Here is a 21443-nt window from a genome sequence, read left to right on the forward strand (position 1 = left end):
CAACAAACTACGGTTCAATATATGGAGAGTCACTTGAAAATTTCCTGGCTTCCAAAAATGGGATTGTTGGTCTTAGAAGTCACGGTGATCTCCCCCCTGCTTCCACAGTCAAACACAAACCAGATCCCACAGGCAGGTGAGAGAAGGGGCTCTTGGATCCTGTGTCACCTTCATGGGTCGGCCCGCCAGGGTTCTTACAAAAGTTAGAGAAATGGAGCAGGGAAAGTGCATTTTAGGAAGTCATCTTCTGAGAAGAGTTATTCTAAAACTTTGATGCACTTTTTCTTAACAACTCCACTTTTGTGTTTCTCTTTACCTACCTCCAAAGGCATTTGTCATCCCTACTCTGCTTGCCAAATCCTATGATGAATCAGCCAGCCCTGAAGAAAAACTAACAAGTAAAAGGAAAGAAAGACTCTTGGGGAGCTGGTTCTTGCACTCATGTCTAGAGCACAGAGGGAACTAATTGTATCTTCAAAAGGAACTTGCTTGTTGACTGACAGCAAAAAGAGACTAGGCTTCATAAGGTTTTTCAAAGTTCATGCCATATAAGGTAATAGACTTAGTCTACCCTCTGAAAATCATAAAGACAATATTTTGTTTTTGTCTGTTGAAAACTAGTACGACATTAGCATGACCACAACCAAAGCAGAGTCCTTTGCTGCCTTGGTCACTGTGAATTCTGTAGCATCTAGAAGAGTGCCTGGCATATGGTAGACTCAATGAAGAATAAGGAATGAAGGAATGAAGGAATGAACAGGATGGCTCATTAGGTAGACAAGAGTGGAAAGGAAATGAAGGAATGTTGAACAGGAAAGCAAGGAAGGAACAAGAAAAGTATCTCCTCATCTTATTTATTTAGTTTAATTTTCATAAAATAATCATGATCGTCTCAATAGAGAATATTTTAGTTATTAGATGTTAGTTTCTTTTTCCACCTTTTCCTGCTGGAGAACGTGTGGAATAATGTAACTTGATATCAAAACGGGATACCACTGTAAAATTTATAGCATGCCCCGAACTTTATTACTTTACAGTTTTTATTTCCAATCTGTCAGTCTAGTACCAAATACTATTGAGAGGGTAGAAATTATTTTGGTAAAGATTTTGGGCTCTTCAAGAATCTTTTCAGAATCCTTTATTTCATTAAACTTAAGAATTGTCTTCACTTTGTAGATTTTTTTCTCCTAATAATACTGAGTTCCAACAATAGGATTATAAGGTAAAGATTACATATTCAATAAGCAATTGCCATTTTATCATTTGCTTAGTTTGTTCCCATTTTTTGTTTTTATTTGACTTGGTTTGCTTCTCATGGAGTGTGGACATTTTTAACCCAAGGTCTGATTGTAACTTTGCTACCACCTTCTGGCAAAATAATGAATATCTTAAAATCTTTGATTAGAATGAGCTTCCACAATTTTATTTACTTCATGTTTTATACTTATTTACTTCACCTGCATCTACTGAGGTTAAAAGCCAGAGCAGGAAGTGTTGCCATAGCTAATCCAGAGCAATAGGTTGAGTCAAGGGCCCAAGCTTATGCCCATTGGGCTAGGACATACCAATGGCTATGTAAAATGAGCCCGGGACAGAACACTTCAATGGCTCAGAAGAGAGCGAAAGATCAGAATCCCCATCAATGGCTGCACTTGGTCCCAAAAGACCTGACCTTGCCCTGCACAAGGAAAACACACTGCTGGTATACAGCAAAAGGAAGGGAAAGAATACCCAGCCATCCAGCTGTCATTCAAAGGAAGCAAGATAAATCCTAAACAAGATGGGCAAACATCAAGGAAGATTTAACCATGCTGCACATGTAAGAGGAAAAAGGTTTAAACAGAACTGCCCACGTTAAACATCAACAATATGCAGAGAGATGGCACGCAGAATACCAACACAATGAAAGTGAGCTACCTGTAACCATACAGCACAACACGGATGAAACTCACAAGTCAAATGCTGAGGGAAAGGCGTCTGATGCAAAAGGATGCATACTGTATCATGCTATTTACAGGTCATAAAAGCCACCGGGCAAAAACCAGACTCTGCTGTGAGAAGTCAGAGCACTGATTACCCTAGAGGGAACAGGCCTATCTCGTGAGCAGCTCCTCCCACATCCCAACTCCTGATATTTTCACCCAAGGTTTTGTAGCCTCTTACTGACATTAAAATAAATATATGCATAATATATATTTACATACACTGTATTATATATAAATATATTTTATATTTATGTTACACATGATATATGACATTATATATCTATAAGTGTATATTTATAAATTCTTGGTGTATCAGTTCTGTAACAAAATCTTTACCTACTGAAAATAGTATAATATGGAATCATATTATTCATTATTCACTATAAAAAGACCTCATTGTGCAGCATAAACAGTAACGACTCTGCAGAAGGTCATTTGGGGGGACAGCTAGAGTAATTGTATTAGTCAGCTTAGGTGGTTATAACAAAACACCATAGACTGGGTGGCTTAAGGCACAGTTATTTATTTCTCACAGTCCTGGAGGCTGGCAACTCCAAGATCAAGGTGTTAGGAACGTAGGTTTCATCCCTAGACCTCTGCGCTCGCGTGACCTCTCCTCTGTGAAAGTGAGAGCCGGAGCGTGAGTGAGCTCTGGTGCCTCTTCTTATAAGGACACTAACCCTATTGGATCAGGGCCTCACCCTGGTGACTTCATTTAACCTGACTTACTTCCTTAGAAGTTCCGTCTTCAAAAACAGCTGCCCTGGGGGTTAGGACTTGGACATCTGAATACTGGGCGGACTCATTCAGCTCATAACAGCAGTGAGGTCAGCTCCTGGGCAGGCTCTCACGGTCTCCAGTCTGGGAATTTGCTAGATCCCACCTCTCACTTCCCTTTGTCTGTGGTGCCATGAGGAGAAAATCAGCGAAACAGCACCCACCCGCAGGTGGCTCCCCGCTTCGCCTAACCGCGGAGCGCGGCCATGCCTTACCCACTTCCGGAGAGGCCTCGAGCCAGCCGCTCCGGCTTCGAACCCGCGGACAACAGAATCCGGCCACGCGGTTGAGGTAGGAGATCTGTTTGTGGGTCTGGATCTCAGAATCACTGAGAGGGCTAAAGAAACAGATTCTAGGTTGAGCTTCCGCCAACAAGTGCCAAGGTCCAGCGGACCCCGCAGCCCGGGACGCCTTCCCTCAGCATCGGGAGGCGCAGCTCCGGAAGCTGTGGCTGCCGGGAGGATGGGGGGTGGGGCGCGGCCCGGGGACTCCAGCAGTGCCCGCCACGCAGGCGCAGATTAGCCGTTCGCTCCCTGTCCTCTGAGACCGTGCTCTTTGAACTTGAAGAGGTGTGCAACCACTCGGACATCTTGTGAAAACTGTTGATTCTGCTTCTCAGCGCCCGAAGTTGGGCCCAAATTCCACACTAACGATGAGCTCTCAGATCACGTGGCCATGCTCCTGAGCCCACCAAGCCCCAAAAGCCTTGTCCCCTGAGCCACCACCTCCAGGCCCAGGCCCCAGGCCACCTGTCATCACCTTCTCTTACTCCCCAGGCGGCTCTGCACTTCGCCCCCTCTCACCCAATTTCCCATCCTTCCCAAGGCCTCTGGAATCCGCTACCATCAGCAAATCCAGCTTCTCCTCCCAGCATTCCCTTCACGCCCCTGTTAGAGCAGAAACCAGACACCTTCTGCGGACGCTACCCCGCGGCCTTCTTACCTGACGCTGGGGGTTCCCTCAATTGCCGGGGGGTCAGAGGCACGAGACTGGGTAGAGGCCTCGTTGCTCCTTCCAAAATGTGTTCCTTGTCTCACCCATGTTATTCTTCTTTCCCCTTGGGAAAAGATAGGGGAGACCTCTAGCAGACAGCCCCTTCACCTACTGTCAAAGTTATCACCAGTAATGGGACAAGTAAACATCATGTACCTCCTGATAAGATGTACTAAAAAGGATGTATCCTGGCCAAATGCAGAGCCTGAATTTAATCATCAGCACATATTAGACAACACAAATTGAGAGATACCCTACAAAAGAACTGCCCAGTATGTTTCTCAAATGTCAAGGTCCAGAAGGATTGAGTAAGTGCTTCAAATTAGAGGAAACAAGACATGAGGTGAAAATGGGAGTGTGTGATCCTGGATTGGAATCTGGACCAAAAATGGGGACATTGGTCGGACAATGGTGAAATTCGAGTCATGTCTGTAAGACTATGTATTATATTGTGTTGTGTTAATGTTATTTTCCCAATTTTGACAGTTATATTGTGGTTCCTGATTTTGACAATTGTGATGTGACGATTATCATATATTAACATTGTAAGACTCTGAGTTAGGAGCTAACCGCAATCCTTTGTGCTATTTTTGTAACTTTTTAAAGTCTGAAATTATTTCAGAAACAATTAAAATTTTTTTAACTACAGAATATTTTGAAATCTGTTGAGCCCTCGCTAAGCCTCTGTGTTAGTGTCAGTCACTTACTGACCTTCTGGTCACCCTTTCTTCATGCATCAAAGACGACTTCATCCCTTCAATATCCTCTTCGTTCCTTTCTCCAATGCATTCATCTCAAACAGCTTCCTCAGCCACCTCATACATCTCGAGCTAAAGTACCTAAACTATAGTTGATTGAACCCAAGTCCCACTCCAGACATTCTTTGAGTTCATTGAGACCTCCAGCGTACTGGCATGACCATTTCTCCAACATCCATCACCCACCCTCACCCCTAGCACTATATACTGTCTGCCTGCTTTACCACCTTCTATCCCATGTCCAACACTTCAAAGATTTAACTCCCTTGGCTATCTCACCCTCTGTTCTACTCACCTGCAAAACAATGTCATGTAAACTTGCGATCCACCCAAACAGCTCAATGTTGCTAGGGGGAAAAAATGTATACGAACATCCTGATTGGTCCCACACAGGTGGGCACTAATAGTCAAGTGGTCACTAACACTACTAGACAAACCTTCTTCGGGTCCCTGGTAAACATGCGATCCCACTATTGAAGAAACTTTGGGCTGTGTGTAGGTGGGTACTTTCAGAGAGACTCTATTGCTATCATTCCAATAACTGCTGGAGAAAGTGAAAGTTGGGCAAATAATGTCTTTGTGATTTCTTTTCTTTTTCATTTGGATAATTGTATGCTCATGATGCAAAGGGAACCAAAAAAATCACCAGGACTTCGTAAAATGAATTCCAAAAGTTTTAGGTCAACTCTTGTTTTTATTCTCATGCACCAACCAGTCTTCCTTAGCAATCCTAATGTTGCTGTGCTCTAAGATCAACCCCAAATTCAGAAAAGACTTGAAAAACAATAGAATGTCTGTGACATAAGAAATATACATTTAGTGTCTGTCTCATTTCCTGGCACCTGGAATCTCTGAAGTAGTAAGTGTCTTTTTGAATGCTCATGGGATTACTAGTGTCTGGGGGTTCCTCGAGTGCCTCAAGACAGGGGCTGGCTGCCAGGAGAATTAAGCATGTAATTAGAAGGTTTGAATTTTTTACCCTACCTCCCCTACCCCCACCCCCCTCCTGGGAAGGGAGAGGGAGAAGTTAAGATAATCACTAATGGCCAGTGACTTAATCAATCATGCCTACAGTAACGAAGTCTCCACAAAAACCCCAACTACCCTAACTGCAGGGTTTGGAGAGCTTCCAGGTGGGTGAATACGTGGAGACATGTGGAGGGCAGTATGTCTGGAGAGGAGATGGAGCTCCCGTTCCCCACACCTTGTGCTACACAGCTCTTCCATCCAGCTGTGTAGTTGTTACAGCCTTGTGTAATAAACTGGTAATCTGGGACCTAAACTGTTTTCCTGAGGTCTGTGAACCATTCTGGCAAATTACAGAACCTGTCGGAAGCACAGGTGGCAACTTGAATGAACTTGCCAGCATCTGAAGTAGGGAGGGGCTCGGTCTTGTGGGACTCAGCTCTTGACCTGGGAATTCTGATGCTAACTCCAGGTAGTGCCGGAACTGAACTTCATTGGAGGACACCTCGCTGTTGTCCAGAAAACAAAATTGCTTGGGCCGGGGAGGTGGGGGGCGGGGGGAGGAAGCCCCACATACTTGGAGACCAGAAATGTTAGTATCGTGTGTAGAGAAGGAAAACAGAAGAATTTCCTTGCAGTGTCCCTCACACCAGTGTGCGGTCCACAGTTCATTGGTGCAAAATGAATTAAGTACAGAGATTGAAAGGAGGTGCCAGGAGCACTCAAAGTAACTTGACATGGGTGCCACATCCAAGCACTGGGTCTGTGACAAGGGGAATAGAGCATTCGGGGTCCCCACTGCCTGGTGAGCTGTGTACTAGAGCTGAGTAGGAGTCCCGAGCTGCAGGAGTGTATTACAGTGCGTACTATCTGACATTGCTTTGTCGACTGTAAACTGAACCATGTGCAAATCTTAGAAAACATAAGCATTTCTTTTCACAACTTGTAATCTTTACAATAATTTTAATTTTTAGTAAGTTAACTTTCCTTTAAATTTATGGTTTATCCTACCAGCTAAACTAGGAAGTAATTAATGTTATTTATTAATTTATTTGCTTATTTACTTCTAGCTTTCTGAAGGATTTAATAATACTTGCAATCATGAGGTAGGTAGAACATTTTGGCAGTTTGGTTACTTGCCAGTCAAATGATCACCTTTTCCTTTTTCTTTTTCTTTTTTAGTTTGAAATAATTTCAAACTTTCAAAAGAGCTGCAAGAATAGTACAAAGAATTCCTTCATACTCTTTACCCAGATTCACCAATTTTTAACATTTTGCCCATTTGCTTTGTAATTTTCTGCATCTGTGTGTGCATTTGTGGTGTGGGAGATTTTATATATATATATATATATACATTCTTTTTTCTCCTAAACCCCTGGGGGAGTGTGTGTGTGTGTGTGTGTGTGTGTGTGTATTGCTGTTGTTTTTCTCCTAAACCCCTGAAGGTCAATCTCCCCTCATCCCTTACTCTCTTGTAGTTACCCTTGTAAATCAATGCAGTGTGCTGCTCCTTTAATTAAGAAGGTTTTTCTATAGTTTTAAAAAAAGATAATCCTGATCGTATATTTATTACATAGCAAAAATTGTGAATGACATAAAAGCAAATGCTTTGACATAATAAATACTCTGTAATATTCTATATTATAATATAGAAGCTGAACATAAACCAATTATTATCTCTATCTGTTGCTGAGATACAGTCGTTACTCAAGAGGGGAATTTTACTGACAGTGTTTGAACTCAGGAACAAGCTCTTAGTTTAAAAAAAAAAAAAAAGGAGTTTGTTCCCACTTTTTAAAGATGTAACTTGAGCAGCCTTATTTACTTATTTGCCTGGTAACATCAGTACTTTTAGTGATTTTAATAGTTTTATGCAACATGTTCTCCAGTTGCAAATGAAACCTAAGGGCAAAAACAAAAGTTGTAATTCAGAAAGACCAAATTTACACAGACTGTAACTACATTTCCGTAATTTAACAATAATTACCAATACTTTAGATATTGGATAGAATGTTTTTGAATTTTCTTTTCCATCAAAATATGGAAACAGATCTTGAATTCATTTCTTTCATCAAAAGATAGTTTAACTATAGTTAGGCAGGAAATATTGTTGAATTGACTACTTGTGATGGATTGGTGATGACTTTTTAAAATATAACTTGTTTCGCTTGTTTCAATCTGCATAAAAGTGAGAAATAGCATCTAAAATTAGCTCCTGTGAGCTGGTTTTCCTATTATGTATAAATTATTAAAAACAAAGCATAGAAACAGCTTAATATACATTATCCCCAGTGAGTAACTAGTAACTAGACTAGATAAATTTTAACAAGTGATCAATCTAGATTAGATAAATTTTCAATCTAGATTAGATAAGTCTGAACAAGTGAGAAAACAAGTTCATTAATCACATTAAAAATTCAATATTTATATATAGTAAATATTAGTACTTGTTTATACCAAATATGTGGTGCAAAACTAAAACACTGGTTCCTATGACATTTGTTCAAAACTCCATCTGGGCATTTAACACAGGGAGATAGCTAGCCCACCCTAACGTTTTGTTTAGTTTTGTTTACATTTGCCATGAATGACAGCTACTTATTTTCTCTCAACTTTTTGTTCTGATTATCTTTGTTAAAATGTTATTCTTTGTTGAATCTAATAATTAAGAATTGTGACTTGTATTTTGATGTGACCTTTCTAATAATTTTTTTCTTGTATTTTACAAAAGTCTTGGTCCACAACCAACTGGAAATGACATGTCTTTCACCACGGATTAATTTGGGCGGCGCGGCTGTCGCCTTTGATAGTCCCTAGATGACCACTAGGTGGTGTCCAAGGATCTCCTCCCAGACTGCTTGTGTGACCTTTGGAATGGCACCTCCAGTTGAAAAGGAGTAGGCACTTTGTGTACTACAAACTTTTCCAGTGTTGTCTGGCATAATTGTCAAGCCCACAGAGAAGGCAATTCAGCCTCCCTTATATGGGATACTTGCAAACGTTGAGGTGGGTACAAATAAAGATATCTATTTTCATATAAATACATTGTGCTAGTTGTTGCTAATAGGCTTCCTGCATGAATTGAAGCAAATCCATACACCAGACCTGTTAGAACAACTGTCATCAAGAAGATTCTATTTGACATTTCCAAAAATATAATATATTTCCAATAATAACAACAGGAGCCAACTACATCCAGATCAAATTACAAAGGACATCTCTTAAGCCTTTTCAGTGTTCACAGCTCCCAGAATCAGCAGGGCAGTGGAACAGTAGAATAGAATTCTGGAAAATAACTGTCTGAAATTAGTCCATAGAAAAGACTCGAGTAAGCTCCACAGCCAACAAAAAGACAATCTCCCCACTCGAGTAAGCTCCACAGCCAACAAAAAGACAAAGATGGCCCATGACTCTTGCTGCTGTTCCCTTAGGAGCCACTCACAACAGATTATTCCTATATTTAAAGATGTGCCAGATTCTATTAGAAACATAAGCGAAATCCACAAAGGTTTCCATTCACAGGCCTGGGAACCCAACCCTGATGAGCCTGGCCATAACCCATGACCTATATCAAAATTCATCAAAGCCATCCATGGCTTCTGCCACACTGGCAGGGTAATAACGAAGACCTGCTTGTCACCAATATTTTTATAAATTGCCAAGTCCTTTAGCTTTCAATACATTCTTCTCCGTTAAAAAGATGTGCACCAGTGGGGCTGACAGCAAGAAGAATAAAAACCTGCCTAGGGCAAAAGCTAATACCTCCCAGGATGAATTGTCAAGGCTGATGTCCAACTTGTATACCTGCCCTGACAATTTTCTCTGGCTCAACTTTTCCAAGGCAGCCAACATCTCCCACCACCTTTCAAGTACAGGATTCCTCTGCTAAAGAGAACACTCCTATGAAACCTTTCATAAGCCAAAATGGTGTAAAGAAAAGAAGAAAATTACCATTAATTTATAATGGAAAAAATCTGGAGCCTTCCCAGACCCAAAAAATAACCTCTTAGGCTTTCCTGAGACCTCAGTACACATTTTGCTAACAGATGCGCACAATACATTACAGGTGCTCACAGACCCAGTTCAGAGCTCCGGCTGCTTGATGCTGGGATATTGCATGTAGTTCCCAGGGAAGGTCCTGGGTGGCTCCACCTTCACCACCCCAGGTCCTCAGGGCCTCTGTGAGAGCTTGCTACAAACACTGAGCACTATTTTTGCTTTTTGTCCTTTTTCATAAAAGTGAAAATCCTCTTTGAATTTCTTCCAGTTAGCAAAAACAGATACTAGTAGGTCTTTTGTAAAATCGAAGTGGCCTCATGTGACCTTTCAAAAAGCAGGAGATACCTGTCCTCAGAAACATCCTCCTCTCCCTCTCTGTGTTTGCCTGAGCCACAGGCAAGCAATTGTGGAAGCTGCCCGTGCTGGGAACCTCTTCCCTGTGAGGGCAAGTGTGCAGTGCAGCAGCAGGCTACAGAATCATTTACGCACAGCAACCTGAGATGGCCACTGATCTCATGTTCCTCCTCACAGCCTTGATTCTCTGGAATTGAGATGGTGCAAATCTGTGGCCTGGGAGAGAGGAGTTTGCCTAATTAAATGGGTGGACCCAACCTCGAAGAATTTTTCTTCCTTAGGAAATTGATGATTTTTAGCTGATGATTTTAGCAGTTGTTTTTGGTCAGTGATGTGACTGTATTTAGAAGCCACTCGTTGCCAGGAGAACAAACATAGCAAAAATAACTGAACAAGGTTCTTTGCAAAGCCAAAAGCAAAGGTGAAGACACACCTGATCTTCCTTTGACTTTAATCCCGAGAACCAAGCAACAGAGCTTTCATCCCTGTGCTAGTTCTCTCTGCTAATCCTATTTCCCTGTTGTCAGGTTCCCAGTTTGAAAAGGCACATGCAAGTTAAGCTAATTCAATGAGTGTGTTTATTAAAAATAGATTATTTATAAAGGTGTGGGCAAAGGCACAAGAAAACCAAAAGTCCCCATGCTCCTAACCCTGGGCTAGTAACAATGGAGGATTTGTTATCATCCACAGTCAAAACATGAGGGGAAAGAGTAGTTACTGGAACCCAAAAGAAGAAACTCACATAGAAGTCACTTTGAGAGTGGCCGTGATGAGAGACACAGCCTGAAGTTACCCGCTTCCACCCCATTCTCCTTTCATGATGGACCAAACCCAACCAAAAACTAGAGAGGATGACCTACTGATGTGATCCACACATTATCAGCCTCCCAGGACACAGAAGAAGGTATGATGGATCTGGAGGGATAGATGGAACATTTAACACACACACACACAGGCACACACTTTGTCATCCTCTCTGGTCATCTGGTGGGAAGATTAAGCCCCCAACACAGGACGGGCAAGAAGTTCTATCAACTACCACGTCATTGCAAACCGATACTGATTTTTCTCATACTCCCACCTAAACCTAAAACTTTAGCCAACATTGGTGTTATCCACATAACTCTTTCAGAGAAAAGGCCTGAAACTAATAATACTGCACTGTTTGTTAACTAACTGGAATTTAAATAAAAACTTGAAACAAAAAAAAAGAGAGAGAGAATGGAAGAGAGAAAGAGAAGGGAGACAAGAAACAACGGAGTCACACAGAACACCACTGCGACATTCCTCACCTCTGTGAGGCCTGTGTCGGATCCCACTGTCCACTCCATGTGCCCCTTAGCCTCTCCCAGCACCTTGGCCAGACCAGGGTTCAAACTCTACATCACTACAGTGTCTGAGACAGTTTTTCATTCTCCAGGAGAACTGGTCAAGGGGGTATAAAAAGTTACCCAAAAATCTGCTGGTTTCCATAGCTCTCCACAGCCCAGTTTCCTCCAGACAATCAAGACCAGTCAACTCAGCAGACACAGAAAGTCCATTGGTTCAGTGGCGTGGTAAGTCCAAGGTGGCCAAAGGCAATCTCTATCACCAATTCACTGGAACCATTCCTCCCTCCCACACGAAGTCCCCCAAACTTACTTGCTTCTCAAAAAATTTAATTAGAGGGGTGGGGGAAGGTATCTTTAAAATGAAAGATCCCACAATTACCTTAACTAACCTAGTGATCAGAGGGAAACAGCCTGGCCCAATGGGCTTTATGGCGGGCTCTGATTATGTACAGAATCCTCACCTTTGTAGTTTTCTTGCCAAAGACATTTCACCTCAATGAGCCATGAGGAAATGAAACAACAAATCCAGAATGTGAGACATACCACAAGACACTTGGCATGAACTATTTTGTTTTGTTTTGTTTTTTAATGACTTTATTTATTTGACAGAGATCACAAGTAGGCAGAGAGGCAGGCAGAGAGAGAGGAGGAAGCAGGCTCCCCACAGAGCAGAGAGCCCAATGTGGGGCTCGATCCCAGGACCCTGGGATCATGACCTGAACTGGAGGCAGAGGCTTTAACCCACTGAGCCATCCAGGTGCTCCCTGGCATGTACTGTTTAAAAAACAATCAATGTTATGGAAAACAGAAATTGTAGGTAATTTATTCTAGATTGAAAGAGACGAATAACCAATTGAAGGTCATGAACCTCATCCAGATACTGCCTGTATCACGGGAAGAAACTAAGACTATTTTGGGGAACAATTGGAGAAATTTAAATATAAACTGAATACTGAATAAAATTAAGGAAATTTCCCAAATTGTGGTACTAGTGAAGTTAGGCAGAAGAATATATTTTTATTCTTAGGAGATGCATATTGAAGTTCATTGGCTATCTCAGGAAAAGCATAAACACAACTATTTAGATTATGAACCCAAACCACTGTTTTCGTCCATGGAGCACCATTTTTACTTGCAAGAACAACTGCCAAACGATGATTATTCAGACTTGTGATTTGGCAGACATTTCTCAAATACGAATAAACTGAGCCTCTCACTTCAAGAAAAAAAACTATTTGTTGCCAATGGTGGAATTACAGCTTTCAAGCAAAAATCACGTGGTGCAACTAACCCTTAAGAAGCCTTATCAAGTTTTGCGGCTCTTATGGAACATTATCTACAGTTATCTGAAAAGGCTATTAAAATATTTCTCTCTTTTCCAACTACGTATTTCTGTGCAGCTTAATTTTCTTCGCATACTTCAACCCAAACAACCTATCACGAAAGATTATTTGCAGGACCAGGTAGGAAAAATCCCGTGATCTTCTAGTAAAAAGAAAGATAATAGGTAAAATAATGTGACCCTTCTCATTTTTTGTTTTGGAAAAGGTGGTTATTTTTCTTATATCATTTTGTCATTTAAATTCAATTAGCCAACACATAGTACATCATTAGTTTCAGATGTAGTGCTCAGTAATTTGCAGTTGCATATAATACCCAGTGCTATTGTGTGTGATATGTCTTTACTTCTAAGAAACACATACTGAGGTTCTGAAATAATAGGGTATCTGTGGTTCTCTTCAAACAGTCCATCCGAAAAGATTTGTACGTGATGTTTATATGAGTATGTGTTTGTATACATATGTATTTATATGTTATGTATCTGCAATTTACTTTTAAACAGTTCCAAAAAAAATGTTGCAAAATAATAGGTGAAGGATATAAGATGCTCCTTTTACTGTTCCTTCTACTTTTCTGTAGGTCTGAAAATCTCTAAAATCAAGATGTGTTTGTTGAGGGGAGGGTAGGTCAAGTCCAAGGTCACTGGGATGAAGCACACTCTTCTAGTGGTTCCCCGATGTGAGAGTGAGAACAACTACTCCCATCTAGGACCCCTTTGGTCTAACATGCTTAGGAGCTCCTCCCACAGAAGTTCTCTAAGCCCTTCCTTCATATATAGGTTCGGCTCCCAGAGCAGGCTCGTAACTCTAACAGGGAAACATTAGGATCTGACTCGGGCTGTGGAGCCGGAGGCAGTAGGGGTTGGTGTGGCCGCCTCTGCAAGCAGTGGAGGTCCAAGGAAATTTGGAGGTTCGAAGTCCTCAGCTCAAATGCCATCTCCTTCCCCAATCAGCGCCCTAAAGAGATTCTACAGGACTGAGCACATAACTAGGGCCACAACGGAACGGTGCAGCCCTTGCAGCCGGTCCTGGCTCATCCCATAACTGCTCTGCCCCCACAGATGATGCTCCTCCAAAGCTGCCACAGGCCCTCTCTGGTTTGTTAAGTATCTTTTTCTATGTTCATTGCTTTCCCTTTTTCTTTCCCAGTGTCCCTTCTTGGGGCTGTCAGAACCAAGATGTCTGCAACTTCTTCTTGGCCACACCAGCCGTAAGGATGAGGAGCCCCAGCCACTGGGTCTATGCCAGTCCTGCCCTCCAGCCGGGCTTCCATGCTACCAGTTTGGCTCAGAAGTTCGGGCGCCGCCTTAAACGCTTCCTCACGTCTCACTGTACCCACACTCCCATTCACCCTGTCCTCTCCAGATGATGTGTCCACTACACAATTTAGAGGGTGTTTCCTGGGGCCATTCCTGGTACCTGATCCCATAGCAGTCAGTGCAACACAAGCAGTTGGCACACTCAAATCAACCCGAGCGTTTAAGAGACCATTTATAACTGAGTCAAGTGTAACAAACCACAGGGATAGTAAATTAACACATTAGACCTAAAGGTACAACATAAGGGGCTGACTACTAGAAATCAGGAGAGAAGTGGGTAAAGGTCCCTTGAGAGGTTGAGGGACACAGCCAGCCCAAGCAGACCTGGGAAGGAGGAAGGAAGCCAGAGGAACAGACCTCTGACCTCTGCTCCTCCCTCTCTCCACTTTCCTAGCAAGGCTCTGCACTGACCAAACCCAGCCAGAAGCGAGAGAGCAGGGGCGCTTGGCTGTGTCCATTCAGGCCAGGTGCAGGGCTGGAGTGTGGAATGGATTTGGATTGGCGCCGGAGGACAGCCCACACACAGTGAAGAGAGCCTCCAAGTCCAACTTCATGAGACCCACTAAAAAGTGGGGCAGAGGGAAAACCAAGTCCAAATCTCATATAATCCTCTTCTTTTCCCCAGTATTATCATTACTAGTTAAGTTTTTCCTACACCATCACAAGGCCCACAGTGCCTGGAAGTTAGCAGTGACCGGGCCAAAGGGAGATCTAGTCCCTGTACGCAAGAGTAATTCAGCCCAGGGCACTTGACTGGCTGTTGGTGGAACATGGATTCTTGATCTCAGGGTTCTAAGTTCAAGCCCCATGTTGAGTGCAGAGATTCCTCAAAATAATAATAATAGATAATGATAAAATTAATTGAAATAATAATAATAATAATAATAATAATAATAATAATTCAACCTGCTTGCATTTAGGAGTTCTGGCCAGTGATATAACCTAACCAGTGCAAACCAACAGACTTTTCTGGGACTTCAGCCTTGACTAAAGGGTTCAGCAAAATCAACCTAACCCTAGCATTTCACTGTGTGCTGGGGGCCAAGCGTGAAGAACTGCCCTTCCTGCCACTGCTGGGAATGCGATTTTGAAGAAAGTGAACAGGATTCACTGGGTCAGACACCGATCCAAGCCTATGATGCCAGTGAAGATCAGGGTGATGTTTACTGCAATAGAGTCCATCACAAAATCAATGAACCAAGAGAGAATTCTGCCATCAGCCAAGGCCTACACGACAGGAACACAGGGAGGTAAACAGTCTCAGGTTTTGGAGTTAGCCAAATGTGGATTCAAATTCTGCTTCTGCCACTTTCTTTGTTGCTTTGACCAAGTCAACTCTTCTCCGGAAACCTCAATTTCTACTTGTAAAGTAAGGAATAAGAGTATCTTCTCCTGGAAGAATGAATATTAAATGGGAAAATAAATAAAATACCCACCACTGACCACACTTCTCCCCCTGGCACTGAACAAATGGGGATTGTTACTACTCCACTGGGCAGTTTACAGGAAGGGATGGTACACATGAACTTGGGAGTTAAACTTAGTGTTTCTGCCTTTCCTAAGATAAAACATTTCTAAATAGGAGTCTAACCCAAATTCTTCTCAATACTTACAGGAAAGAATTTTAAGTACTCTAGTTTCTTTTCTCCCCCTGGAGATTGCTGGAATTGAAAAGGTTACAGATCCAGACCTCAATGCATTTTTAAATTTCTTTCCAAGGTCTCACACCCGCTGACCTTCTGGAGGCGGTTTTGTAATGGAAGTGGCTTATGACAACACTATTCTGAACGTCGCTTTACAGCAAGTTAAAAGCTTCCTTTTTAAAAATTTAAGAACCACTGTTACAGGATTCTAATGCATTGAAAATGTTCTCAATTGTTTGAGAGCTTTTCCTGCCTACCAGTTAATGACTCTATACTGAGCAAGAAGCATTTCCCTATATTGGGTTGGGGGTGGGGGGTAGTCCTAGATCAAAACCAGATTTGAGTGCTTCAATGCCAAAAAACCTTTTTTCTGAATAAAGAATTTTAAAGAAAACCAAAAAGCTTCTGAAATTACTTCCCAATTAATATAAAGGGTTGGTCTTCAAACCTGAGCACAAGGAGATAGTCGACCCTGTACTGAGGCTGAAACCCTCAGATTCCTCAAAATCTTCATATTTCTACTATATAGCATCTCACTACCCTTTCAACCTTTTGTATCCCTCAAGCATAAATACATGAAAACGTTATTTCTCCTCATTTTCCAAGGCCAACAGTGAATAGAAGAAACAGAGCTTGTGCCTCAAAAACAATAAACGAGAGGGCTCACGACCAAGCATGACTGCGCAGTGATCCACATGCACTGCTGGACAAGTCCACTCTCTGAACTCGAGCAGCTAAGCTGGAGGAGGAAAAAGATCCAAATGATCATAGTACAGCAAAATGGAGAAGAGTAGGCATAAATTTTTTTCTTTAAAATTATTGGAAGTACTCACAAATCAGGTGGCACTTAGGAAAAAAATCACCAGAAAACTGAACGGGGAAGTGAATGGAACTGTAGATGACACACGAAGATCAATTTAGACAAGCACTGATGCAGCCAAACCCAGATGTGGCAGTTTCCATCACACATGGCCTTCCTGACCCCACATCCTCCCGGAGCACCCCTCATTGCTTTTGACTCTTCACAAAAAAGCTGCTGAGTCTCTGCTCCTCGTTCAGCCAGCCTCTGCCCTCCCTACCCTTGTCACCACCACCAGCGACCTACAAATGACCAGATCTACAGAAATCACAAGGTTGCAAGTCAAGGAAAGCCTAAAGAAGTGTGTCAGAATGAAGACTAAAGAGTCATAACTCTCAAATGGGTTGGAAGCTTTTACTATAAAGACTACCAAAACAATCAGCAGAATCTGAATGGGGCCTCTGGGTGAAGGGATAAATGGTCCCATGGGGAGATTATATATACATATGTACCCTCCCTGCAACAACTACATATGGGGGGGGGGGGATGCTCATGAGTAGGAGCTTTTAGAAGAATCGGTCTTATTTAGAAGAGGGCCAAACTGGAATTTCACATCACTTTCCAAAGCACATGAGCCACGACATGCACAAATTTTAGGGTCTGGCATGGCTGGTGCAATGCAGCAAGATTTTGTACAGAAATGGACCAGGTCTTGGATAAACTGTTACCCAGTAAATAATTTCATATACTTGTTTAATGTTTCATGCTTTTTAAACAAACAAAAAAATTTTAATCCCTTAACTCCTTTGAGCTGTACTACAAACTATAAAAAGTCCGTGACTGCAAATTCCAAGTACTATATTTTTCTTCTTGACTGTACTTGAGTCAGTATGCTCTACAAACTTCAAGCTGATTAGGTGCAGCAAGAAGACTCATGGGTAGTCTTCCACGGGTCTTCCCACCCCAGTGTAAGCTTCCCTGAACAGAAATCTGAACAATGAGATCTCAAAATGTAACAAAGCAAAAGTACTAAGCAAGAAGGGAAAAAATAGACCCCTTCTAAATGAAAATGTAAGTTTAAAATACTCAACAAAATCCAGCATTCAATGCGGTTAAGTATACCATGGAATAATCCATCTAGAAAACATAAGGTTTAGAAAAAAAAGAGATTCTATACACCTTATTATCTGCGTTTTTCCAACCAGATCAGGTAGATGGGAAAAACGGGCCCACACCACCCCCACTTGCCTGCCCCACCCCACCCTGTCCCATCCAGTCCAATCCCATCCAGTCCAGTCTGGTCAGGTTCCAGAGGTCCTCAAGAGATATAACATGCTAAGACGAATTCTCATTCCAAAAGCAATCACACAGGAAGGCATTGTTTGTTAACAACACCCTTTCAACAGATAACTAAGCCATTCATTTTTAGGTCTGTGAAACTGTGATGACACATAGGCCACATTTCTTATTTTTATTTCAACATTTAAAATATTCACAGATGGAGGATTATATCCATTGACATCTCCATGGAAGATGTACCAAACAAAGCATACAGGTTATTCCACAATTACAGAATTACATATTTGTGACTATGTGAATGTTTACCCCAGACTTTATCTGGAAAATACCACTTTAAGAATAAAAACAAAAACTTTAAAGTATTTCACTGGATTAATTTCCATAAAAAGTAAATAACAAAGAATTTCAGGAGATACCTAAATATTAGCCAGCGCTTTTTAAAAAAATTTCAAGCTTGTATAGTGCTCTTTCTGACATCCCTATCAGGAAACCTAAATAACACTCAACTCTTTCTCTTTTCCCCTCAATAGCCAAGCCAGGATATGTACATACTTTTTTTTTCTAAGTGTTTTTTCCTACGTAGGAATAGATCCAATATCACAGCAACTTGACTAGCTAATGAGGTAGGAGTATTCTTCAAAAGCATTCACAAAGTAAAAGCAAGAGAGAATAATCAAATCAAAAAGAGGTTTGGTTTTGTTTTTATATGTGTGTGTGGTGTGGGGGTTTTTTTGTTGTTTTTCTTTCTTTCTTTCTTTCTTTCTTTCTTTCTTTCTTTCTTTCTTTCTTTCTTTCTTTTTAAGTGGTGGTTCTTTAAGTAAAATGCCAAGGGCACTGGAAATCAGTCAAATGCTACCCATACTTGAAAAGACAAAGAGGAAAACCCCATTGGAGAAACCCTGCTACAAGTTCACTCAGGGCTGGCATTAATTAAATTCATTCTTGCATTACCAAGTAAGAAACTGCTGCCTCAAAATGGCAAGCTCTCTTCCTGGAAGAAATCTTACCAAGAAGGTAATTTTAAACAGAAAACCTCACTCCCTATCTTATCTTCTCAGTATAATTAACTGGTCTTTTCTTTTAAACCTAGTTCTCATCACTTCCTGTACCCCAAAAAAGAAGTAATTTCTATATATTGCATATCCATTTGCAAATTTAAATGAATTTAGCAATCAACCTATCAAATTCTGTGAGGGAAACACTCTTTCTATGAAGGTCTTAATGACACAATGTTGTACAGCTAGAAAATGCCTAGGTAACAGATTTCAGCACCAGCTCTCTGTCAGCAGATTGTTTTAAAATGCACACCCAGCCTGAATTCATACAGACCTAGGAAACTTTCCCATTATTCTCTTTACACCAAAATCAATGTTCTGTGTTCTAACTACCCTTTCTGTATATGTAATAAGAAATACTTTACAAGTTCACCCAATTAAGTTAATAGAACACATGTATGTTCCCAAATAAAGGGAAAGTTATCTATCAAGATATGATTTGTCTAAAATACCATTTTGAACACTTTGGGTACCTATTATCTGATGGAGGTTAAAATACCACAAGAGAAGATTTAATTCCCCAATTATGCACCTATTAGGATTACTGCTAAAAACATTATAAAAATCATCTAAAAAATGTAAAAACATACTTTAAGACAGAAGAACTGCCAGAAAACAATTTAATAACTATACCTGTCCTGGTAGCTAGTTTTGAAATCAAGTCCTTGACAATTCTACTATAAAACATTTTAGACGCAGTAATCAGTCTTGGTATAATAGTGCAACTCTCCGACATGGCAATAAAACCATTTAAGATTAGCTATTGAAAATAATTTGTTAACAAGAATTTTTTTTTACATGTCTTTAAACCTTTCTTTTTACTATTCCATCCAGGATTGTGTCCTATCAATGTGATCAAAATATCCTATGTTCCACCTTGTTTGAAGACATTTCCCTCCTCCTTCACTGCCACCTTCCTTCATCTCAGTTAGAGTTCCCCTAAATTCTCTTTCTAAGGCACATCCTGCCCTATTTATTGCTGCAAAGCCCCTGAAATCTGTGCGTCAATGGGGTCTGCTTCATCACTACAATTTCATGAAAATCACTTCCGAGTGCCTGCTAAAACTTAGTAACATTAAGTCTAGAATACTATTGTCCAGTAGACTAACTGCAAAAAAAAGAGAACCAAGTCCACTAAGAAAAGGCCAAAAAACCAGAAATATGTGCCTATATATTCTTTCTTCCAAAAACTAACCACATTACCTCCTGTGACAGTAAAGCTCAGTGATATCTCTGGCTACATATAATCCACACTCAACATTATAAAATAAAATGTTAGGCCAGTAAGCTTTCACAATTTTTATTAAATCCTAATCTAAGATAACAGTATCTGATTTCATAGACATCATCCCATGGTGAACAGGTTTAATAAGTGAAAGGAAATCAGACATTTAAGTCATTATTCTCTGCAGACTAAGCAATAAGGTACTACACAGGACACTAAAGGTAACGACATACACTTACTTGCTCAGTTTTCATACAAGCCATGTTTTTTTATCAAACTATATCTCCTAATAGTTAATACAGTAGAATTAGTGATTGTAGCTCTCATATAATATTTTAATTACAAGTACCTTGTTGAGATAACTAACATGTTGACAGTTTCACTGACTTTCCAAATTAGTATAATATATTCAAGAGAGCAAAAGAGTGAAATGAAAACTGAACATGACAAGTCATTAAAGGAAAAAACACTGTTAAAAAAAAGGTGGGGGGTGTGAAGTATCACTGGGGTAGAAAAATCTAGTTAAGTCTAGACATTGGACTGGAAGAAAACAGATCAACTATGGATTTCACAAGTCAGAGTTTATAAATTCAATGCAATACAAATCCTTTTGCATGTAAAAGCCAAAGTGAAACTAACAGGTCTATAAACTGTTACTTTTGGCCTTAAACGGTACCAACTCTTTTGATCAAGAAAGGCCACAACAGTTAAGATTGTATTATTTGATTTTATTTTACACTAGGTGGCGGGCACAAAGCAAACCTCCTTAATAAAGTTGACAATTAGCTTCACTCAGAACACTTTTAATAATGCACATAAAAAAAAGAAGTATTCATCTTACAAATTGTTCTGCAATCCAAATATACAATAGCTTGGAAAACAACGTTTAGAAAACAAAAGCCAATGTAAAAAGACAGATTAAAACAACTAGAACAGTACAGGTTTCATATGGCTCTGATTTTACAGTTTTCTTACTGCATCATCAATGTCCGAAATCTGTTCCTTCAGTTGGCTCCATTGCTCGGGATTTAAAGAAATACCTAAAACAAAGTTTTTAAAAATTAAAAGTTGGAAATCCACTTAAGCTTTGACGATTTTCACACTTCCAACCCAAAACCTGTTTTATCGACAACTGCTACTTGAAATAGCACAACGGCTATCATATTGAGAGTCAAATCCCTTGTTATTACAGATTCATCACAATTACCTGAGCAGACCAGTCTAACGCCCAGTTTTACTTCCAACACTGCATCCTGCACAATATGTAGTACAGCCTGTGAGAACAAACGATGACGCGAAGATGCGTTTCACAGAACCTTGCAAACTAGGAGGCTAAGTGGCCAGATCCAGATTTTGTATGTGACACTCGATTTCTACATCCAGTTTGTTCCAACATTTGCTCAAAATTTCTACAGGAACTCAAGGTGAGCAACTTTGTGCTGAGTTCTTCAAGAAGCATTCATTTACTCTGGATAACTTTCTGGGACATGACCCATACAGGACTTCTCAGAATGTAGACAGTGGTTAAAAATGCATTCTGGAGAGTCCTGCTGTCAGCATTCAAATCGCAGGCTCCCTATCACTAACTGTATGACCTTAA

General features: G+C 40.8%; 1 protein-coding gene across 5 annotated transcripts in view; it reads right to left on the minus strand.

Moving 5' to 3' along the window:
- Nucleotides 1-20550: 20550 nt before the first annotated feature.
- Nucleotides 20551-21443, minus strand: part of SUB1 (SUB1 regulator of transcription) — a 484727-nt gene continuing 483834 nt past the window's right edge. For all 5 annotated transcript variants that reach the window (XM_082724499.1, XM_082724496.1, XM_082724498.1 and 2 more), the window contains one exon: nt 20551-20883. In XM_082724499.1, the coding sequence (XP_082580625.1) occupies nt 20804-20883 (80 nt within the window). In that variant the 3' untranslated portion in view covers nt 20551-20803. The remainder of the gene's footprint in view (nt 20884-21443) is intronic.

Source organism: Mustela nivalis (genome assembly GCF_964662115.1).
Source record: "Mustela nivalis genome assembly, chromosome: 3".
Classification (NCBI taxonomy): Eukaryota; Metazoa; Chordata; class Mammalia; order Carnivora; family Mustelidae; genus Mustela; species Mustela nivalis.